This window comes from Oryzias latipes, chromosome 21 (assembly GCF_002234675.1).
Source record: "Oryzias latipes chromosome 21, ASM223467v1".
NCBI lineage: Eukaryota > Metazoa > Chordata > Actinopteri > Beloniformes > Adrianichthyidae > Oryzias > Oryzias latipes.
Genome location: NC_019879.2, coordinates 12,536,898 through 12,545,924, shown reverse-complemented (window position 1 = coordinate 12,545,924; position 9,027 = coordinate 12,536,898). Strand labels below are relative to the sequence as shown.

General features: G+C 38.0%; 1 protein-coding gene across 1 annotated transcript; it reads left to right on the top strand.

Annotated features, from left to right (window-relative positions):
* Positions 1 to 2,798: 2,798 nt before the first annotated feature.
* fundc1 (FUN14 domain containing 1) lies at positions 2,799 to 8,478 on the top strand. Its single transcript, XM_004081608.4, has 5 exons — positions 2,799 to 2,928; positions 3,329 to 3,482; positions 5,006 to 5,081; positions 5,147 to 5,275; positions 7,710 to 8,478. The coding sequence occupies exons 1-5, from the start codon at positions 2,910 to 2,912 to the stop codon at positions 7,785 to 7,787; spliced, it is 456 nt and encodes a 151-aa protein (XP_004081656.1). The 5' UTR covers positions 2,799 to 2,909; the 3' UTR covers positions 7,788 to 8,478.
* The last annotated feature ends 549 nt before the right edge of the window (positions 8,479 to 9,027 follow it).

Sequence of the window (9,027 nt, the reverse complement as noted above, 5' to 3'; positions counted from 1 at the left end):
TGTTAGAGGTGGTTACCCCTGCTGATCATCACTTGATTGCAACAATTGATTAGCAGCTCCTGGCTGCTAGTTGGCCTTGTAATTCTGATGGAAGAAGCAAAATGTGGTTACTGCTTTCCAACTGAACCCCCAGAGCCAGACTTCCAGCCATCAAAACGCAGAAAGGGTTTTATTCTGACATCATCATCCAAACACACTCAGGACTCACGGGTTGGTTCCCACAGTTCTTCAGCCAGGGTTGCTGCTCCATTTCACATCATGAAACAATAGAAAACACACAGTAAGTTGTTTATGGGCCAGTGCTGCGTCAGTACTGACTTCCAACTGCCTACAAAACACACGGAGAAGTCCTGATCTCACAATGGAAAGTACTTTAGGTCATTTACTTAATTTCTGTTCAGGAGAAAAGTGAGTGTATTAATGCAGCAAAGCTTACTCTATTTGCATGATTGTTCAGAGCACACTGTGTTTGTGAGTCACACAGAGAAACATGTATATCACTATGTGTACGTTTTAAGTGTTTATCTGCCAAATATAATTGAGCCACAAACCAGTACAGGTCCGAGGGCCGTTTGGTACCGGGCCACAGACAGGAAAAAAATGCAAACGCCAACTTTGACTCTTTCCACTTTTTTGTTTTCTGATTCAGAAGGAAGATTTATTTTGGAAAACTACTGGATTCTGTTTACCACATCTGCCTGCCTTGCCACGTTGCGTGACATAAAGCAGCTGCTCGCTATGAGTGCTAGCTAATTTATAAGCCCAAAGCTAAAAGTTAACAAAAGCCAAACAAAAAGACATGTTTGGAAAGTTTCTTTGGGGATAAAAGAGCCAGCGAAGAAACTGAAGAAGAGCCTTCAACTTTAAAGAAACATGAAGCTGCTGTTTACAGACAAAACCAGAAGTCTTCATCGACGTCTGGATTTATGGAGACAGTTGTTTCCACAAACCAAGTCGCTCTGCTTATATCCAGCAACTGACTCGAATGTTTCACATAATCTCACAATAATAAAGATGCAGACACGATGGATTCACGCTTATTTTTATATTCACAAAATACCAATTATTGGGTCATTTTATTTTGCTTTATTTATCAGTAAAAAAAATCTCTGCCAAACCACCTGTGAGAATCCGTGAAAGATGATTCGTTGTGGCGAATCCCTGACAGGATGTGCCGAAAGGTGAACAACAACTTCCTCTAATGATGGAAAATATGCCTGTTTCAAGCTAACAGTGTGCTGATGACATATATAAGAAAAAACAATTATGTTTTGGTTTTAGTTTAATTTAATTCACTGCTTTTAGCCATTTGGGAAAAGTCTGAAGTGTCTCAGTTTAAAAAAAACGGTGCTGTGTTACAGCCCTGTCTAGGGGATGGTGTAACACAAAGGAAAGAAAAACAAATGAAATGTCCTAAAAACTCAAAAACCCTCACAAAGACATCAGGCATAAAAGTAATCTGGGATTTATTTAAACAAAAAACAACAATTTACACAACAATAACCAAATTACAAGGGCCAAAGTCTGTTTTGCATAATCCCTCATAAGGCTTATCTAGAAAGCAGTGCCTTCAAACTGACTGACACTGTTTTTGTAAACTGTTTTAATTCATGCTGAATCTAAAAGATCATTGCAATTATTTGACAACACCAATCTTTAACTTATTTCTATTAACCTTTGTGCTATCCTAGGCACTTTGACATTGGGAGTGAGGTCATCTAGACCCCACAAGACATTGTGCTGAACTTTTTTCTTTAATGATTTGAGATCTTCCCTGTTGTCATGGATTACATGAAATCATCTCCACCTTTATCCACCTCTGTCATGGTAAGGAGAACACGTCAATGGCCATCTTGACCCCATAAAATAGCACAAGGGCTAAATGCAGTTTTTCCCCCGACGGGCCTTTTAAGTGCAGAAAAATCCTTGTGTCACACTGCCCTCTAGTGGCGAAGAATGAACTGCGTTGTCTTGATGGACAACAATAGGTAAAAAAAATTAAGATATAGGGTAGTAACTACTGTAATGCTCTCTTATTATTTTTTTTACTTCACATTTTAATGTAAAATATTAAACATGGTTTGATAAACGTTAAATTTTTTTCTTTTAGGTTTTACTCTGGATCTAGTTAAAATGAAAACACAACAACACTAACAACACTATATTTGAGTAATATACAGCTGCACTGTACTGCAGTGTTTCCCACTACAGTACCTCTGTCCAGCAGATAGCAGCACTGTGCCTACTTTCTTCCAGTAGCCCGGGAGTATGGAGAGAAAAGAGTCTCACCGGATTTGTGTGTGCATAATTCTTGATTTGTATCTCATACGATGCATTTCGTGTGTAACTGTGTGTGCTTGCAATTGTGTATTCACATGTTCACTCAAATATCAAAAACAAAAAATGTATGTATGTATGTATGTGTGTGTGTGTATGTATGTGTGTGTGTATGTATGTATGTATGTATGTATATATGTATGTGTGTATGTGTGTGCGTAAGTGTGTATGTATGTACGTACGTATGTATGTACGTATGTATGTATGTATGTATGTATGTATGCGTGTATGTATGTATGTATATTTTTGAACCGGACCTGGTTTAAGGTGGACTCAGTGCGCAAAATGTGATAAAAACCATCCTATTTCACATTTTCACAAATCAGAGATTTGTTTCACAAATCAGAAACTGTTTAATGTATTCTTTAGTATCTAAATCTTAATTTATTCCAGGTTTGAGCTGTCCAGGTTCAGCGGTTTTTGAACAGGATCCGGTTCTAAGTGATCTTAGTGCAAAAAAAGCTGTGGAATGTTCCTTTAGTGCACTCATGAATCGGAAGCAACGAATCGGAAGCCAACTTCAGCGTCGTTCAAATGTAAATAACGAGAGGACGTCCTAGAGATCCGAGAAAATGGCGAATCGCAGTAAGGGTAAGGAGGCCTAAAGACACTCCGAACACATGAAAAGGTTTTGTGTGGATTGTAAAGCTTTATGCCTCAAGGGAAAGCCTCGGGCACTTGTTGTGCTTCTGTCCTAAATGGTTTAAAGCTTTACTGCTCCTTCAGAAAAAACGCTTGGTTTTAAAATCAGTGTTCACCTTTTCGAGAGTTAGTTAGCGTCAGTTGTCTGCTGCTAACTCCTGAGAACTTTACCAAGTTTTTTATCAAGCTAATTACGGATTTTTTACTTTTGATGACACCAATTTTTAGTGGTGTATGCTTAGCTACTATCGTGAACGAATGACGCAGATGATATTGTCAACCATTCTTGAGATTTAAGTGATAGCTATAAGCGAGGCTAACAGGTTCTGCCATGTTCTCTTTTACGAAGAACTGGAAGACGAGATTTACGACAAGGTCGTGGATCTAACCGAGTACGCCAAGCGTCAACGATGGTGGAACCGTCTTTTCGGAAAGAACTCTGGTCCCATAGCAGAAAAGTATTCTGTTGCCACGCAGATTGCAATCGGAGGAGCGAGTGGATGGTAAATATACAGAACCGTGAACGCACCGTGCTGCATTTAAGGACCTCACGTTGGGATCATTTGGTCTTCTTAATTCAATTTAAAGGCTGGTGGTTCGATTCCTGGTTTTAGAGTTTACATGTTGATGTGTCCATGAGCTGTATGTCTATTATAGTGTGAAAATCAAAATAATGTCATGAATAACAGGAATATTACCTGTAACATAATGTCAATCAATGTGACTGGTAAATCACAAATCAAAAATAAAAAGACACTTTAGTGTTCTTTGTATACCAAATAGATGTTTAAAAATAAAAGAGGCGACATAAATGGTATAAATATTCACTGTTTGAAAACCAAATTACTTCCATAATATAGTGTTTTGCAAAAAAACAAAGTTTTTAGTTTGTAAGACTTATATTGTGCCATTAATGATTATCAAATGTCCCATTTTTTAAAATCATTTAACACACTCCAGTGTAGGCCTGCACAATATACCGCAAATTTATCGTTATCGCAATATCCAGCTCTGCAATATGCATATCGCAAAAGACGGTGAATATCGCAATAAATCATAAACCCAAAATGTGATAAAACAATGTTATGGCAGCTTGAAGCATTTAACGCATTAAATAAATCCGTTTATGTTTTGACCAATCAGATGGACGCCTACCCATACTTTACCAATCAGATGTTAGACGATTGACACCTATGTCGATGAGGGTCATTTGGAGTATAATTTTTAAACTGTTGCAATGAAATGGGAATGATGTTTTTGGTTATTTTTCTATTTGTTTATATACCGCAAATTATATCGTTATCGCCATATTGATCACTTATATCGCATATCGCAAGTTTTCTTCATATCGTGCAGCCCTACTCCAGTGTTTGGAATCTAACTGTAAAAGATCCAGTCCGATGAAAGTACACTGCATCATTTTTATCATGTTGTGTGTGTGTGGGCGGGGGGGGGGTATTGTGTGAGGATTTTAAACAAGACATTTATTTGTCTTGTCCCGTTTTTTTTTTTTTTTTTTAAATATGACTATATTTCTATGCACAGCACTTTGAGTGACCTTAGTTGTAAAAGTGCTGTTTAAATAAAGTTTGATTTCATTTCTCTCATGTCGGAGGACACGTATGAAGAACATAATGATCAAAATCACATTTCTAATTATTTCTTTATTCTAATCGTTGTGAATCAGAAGCAGACTAAAAAAAATCAATTAAAAAAAAAGATTGTATTTTTGACAGAAAATGCACTGGTTGGGCCAAAAGCTCCCTGCTCTATTACGATGTATCCACTCGTAGACGACTGGATCCATGTGAATAGCAACAGAAAATCTGTGATACGATGCTTTTTAACATATTTGTCTGTTTGTAAAGACTGCTTCTCATATTAAGGACACAAATCAAAACTTTACCTTTGTCACGCAAGAACATTTGCTTCATTTTATTTTTTTGCTGTGTGTGTAATTCATTTGTTTCAAATCAAAAAAGTATTAATACAATGCAGAAATAATGACTAATGGCATTGAATGTAGGTGTGCAGGTTACCTCTTCCAGAAGGTTGGAAAAGTGGCAGCCACAGCTGTAGGAGGAGGTCTGCTGCTCCTCCAGGTAATTTCCAACCATCAGCAACATGTTTGGTTTACGTGGCGTTTCATCGATCTGCCTCTGTCCAGATTGCGAACAACAGCGGCTACATCCAGGTGGACTGGAAGAGAGTGGAGAAGGATGTCAACAAAGCTAAGAAGCAACTGAAGAAGGAAACGGACAGAGCAGCTCCAGAGCTAAACACAATTTTTGAAAAGGTAACTTTTCTGTTTTTTTTTAAGCCCACGTCAAGTTTAGGAGAATAGAATAGTCCGGTAGTGGTGCAATGCATTGACTGGGTGGGGGGGTTTGGGTCCTTCCGCACGAAAATTTAGAAAATAAGAGCCATTTATATTCATTTTCCAGTCATCTGGGGCATTTTTTCAGCGGATTTGATAGCAATAGAGAACAGGGATTTAATACTAAAATTCTACTCTGTCGCTGCTGTTTTCCTAAAGTAAAGCATCTTGATTAGCAACCCTGTTTTTAACTTGTTAGAAGAGTTTAAAAATCTTTATTTCATCAAACCCAATAGACATCATAAATAGTAATTAGTTTACAGTTTTACAGTCCTATGACATATTGTAATTTATGCCAAAATGTAAAGCTGCTGAGACCCTTAAGATTTCGACGGTCGCCATGTCAACACAACTAAAAAGACAAAAGCATTATTGACATTACAGTATTTATGTTGTATTTATCCGCCACATCTTAAAGTCCAGTCAGTGAAAATCTTGTCTGACATTGAAGTCTTAGCATCAGGATGTATGTAGTCTGTATCAAATGTCACCGCTGTCTGTAAATCAACACTTTTATTGAACTTCCTGTTTTCTGCTGTAAATCCAGCAGATTTATCCTCCTGTTGTTTCTGGATCCTGTTAAAATTAGCTGCATGTTTCCGTTGCTTCATCCGCCAAACGCTGAAATGATTCTTACATCAGTCACGGACTATTAGCTGCGAGGCTGTAAATAAAACTTTTGCTCATCATCAAAGAGTGCTGCTTCACTCTGAGGTGGTGAATTTTCCCTGGGAACTGGCTATTTTTGAGCCTGTCTGCAATTGAGTAATCTAATTAATTTATTTTTAATCTAACCAAATAATTGCTGTGAAATCTATCTTTACCAACAAACAAGATTCCTGGCTCTCACAGACCTGTACCTTTTCTGTAAGAGGATCCTCTGTCCTCCACTCGTTATGTTATAATAGCACCTGTTTAAACTCGTTATCTATATAGTGGACACCTGTCCACGACCTCAAACAGTCACATTTCAAACTCTGCTATGGTTAAGACCACTGAGCAAGTATTTAGTCAGCCACCAGTTGTGCAAGTTCTTGTGCTTTAAAAGATGACAGAGGCCTGTCACTTTCATCATAGGTAAACCTCAATTGTGAGAGGCAAAATAAAAATCCAAAAAGTCAGATTATCTGATTTTTTTTAAAGAATTTGTTTGTAAATTTTGGTGGAAAACAAATACCGGTATTTGGTTAATAGCAAAAGTTTAACTTAATACTTTGTTAAATAACCTTTGTTGGCAAAGACAGCAGTCAAACGTTTTCTGTAAGTCTCCACAAGGTTTTCACAAACTGTTGCTGATATTTTGGCCCATTCCCCCATGCAGATCTCCTCTAGAGCAGTGATGTTGCTGGGCAGCATGGACTTTCATTTCCCTCCAAAGATTTGCTATGGGGTTGAGATCTGGAGACTGGCTAGGCCACTCTAGGACCTTGAAGTGCTTTTTACGAAGCCACTCCTTCGTTATCCGAGCAGTGTGTTTGGTGTCGTTTATGTAGACTGTAAAGCTTTATCCTTTAAGGGAAAGACATTTGTTATGCTCATCTAAATTATTCTGTCTACTGTAAATGTAAAAAGTCTTGGCGCTCCTTTAGAAATGATTGGTTTTAAAGTCACAGTGTAACTGATTTTAATTTATTTCTTTTGGAAGTGATCATGGTGTAAGCGGGACAATGGCCTTTGAAGTGTGTGCATTACATACTTACATAAACTGACCAATCAAATGCTTCAAAAGTATGTGGTGTATGCTGGCCCCACACGCCCAACATTTAAAACGTTAGACAGATTCTCCTGAGCCCACTTTTAGTGACAGGGGTGTGGACTGCCAGCAAGCTTACTCCTGATTGGTGAAAGTGGTTGCCATGGAAACCACTCACTGGACCAAGCACAGCTTACTGACGTTGCCTGGCTCCAACATGGCAACATTGATATCATAACAAAGTATCGACTGAATTGTCTTCATTTAGCTGGATCCATTTTCTATGGATGACATCACACTCAGTCAGTCAGTCAAGTTCTTGTTTGTAGTCTATGGTTGTTCCTTAACCTCGCTTCTGAAAAATATTGGAAAATTAAAAAGCACAACTTTTTCATCCTTTAGTCCAAAACAAACTTCCCAAAAAAAGCTCAGAGATTTGGGATTTATTTACAACCATGCTTACTGTTAACACTACAGCACTCTAATTGGTGTTCAGCTAAAGAAAAACTGCAGGAAAAGCCCTTCATCATCAACTCTAAGGGGTTCTACGGTTAGTCAGCTTGTACGCCTTATTATTTAGGATAAAGCTCCACTTAGATTAATTTGAGTATGGAGGAAAGTCCCGTGTGATTCAGCAAAGTTAAAGATGTGTCTTTTCAGTCCACAGAGTTTGTGAAGAAAAACATTGTGGTGACCAGCGGCTTCGTTGGAGGGTTCCTGCTGGGTCTGGCTTCCTAGGCTGATCTTCTCAACTCCAGATCAGTGCTGGGGCGTTTCTACTGCAAGCGGCCACTTTCACTTCAGCTTTTGATGTCAGCGGGACAGAGCAACACAGCTGATCAATGATTGGGTAAAGGTTCCTCACTGGCAGGGGTTGCTTCAGAAAGTACAATAAATGCAGTTTTTTTTCTTTTCTTTGCATCATTTAAGCACGATATATGAAGGTATTTATGATAGACAGCTGAAGGACTATGTTTGATTTTTAAGGATTTCATATTTAACCAACTTATGTTCTCCATGAACTTTAATCGTTATACATTATTACAGGAAGGATGAGTTAAAGAGGAACCTGTTTAGACTATCAAAACTTTTACTCAACTAAAGGATTCCTGTCACACAGATTTAATTTTAAAATCAAAGTAAACCAGAATGTTTTCTATTTATTTATTTGTACCAAGCTGATATTATTCCAAACGTTTGCACTCCGTTTCTGCAGTGAGTGGCAGAGACCCTTTTACCCTGTTCTCCATTATCGTCATTGGATCTGCAGGCGTCAGTCAGCTTAAGAGTGGAAGCTTGAACATTCATGTAAAGTGCTACATGGGTCATCATGTCTGCCTGCTCTGCCTCTTGTGTTTTTTGTTGTTATGATGAATTTATGAAGACTGAAGACCTATAAATCTAAATAAAACATCTCCAAAAAACAGAACTAAGTTTTTTCTTTTACATTTTTCATTCCTGAAGGTTTTGGTTTTATTGGAGACCCACTCCAGTGTTTTTGGTGTTTTTAACATGTTCTTGTGGTATTTTTCTGATGATGCAGGACATGTGTAAAGAAAACTGAACCTAAAGTTGTATGAGTATTTATTTATTAAAATTGTTGTGAATAAGGAGCTGATGAAAAAATGTTTGATAGAGAGAATATTAGGTAGAAAGGCTAGCCATCAGCTCCCTGCTCTGCTTCATTCCGATGCATCCACCTGAAGACAAATGCATCCATGGACGTTTTTGTTTTCCTCGTCTGAGTTGGAATGTGATGGCTGAATAGCTCCAATATTGCTCGCCATTTTGATTGCACTGGTAATGTTAGCTTGGGACTGTGAGGGGTTGTAAGCTAGTGGAAGAGAGAGTGTAAACAATGGAATGATGGGATATCAGCGGAGGCTTATCTGTAAGCCCTAGAAAATAACACGTTTTGTTTTTTTTAAACAGCAGAATCTTTACAAATTACCAATGTGAACATTTTTTTACAGTGGCT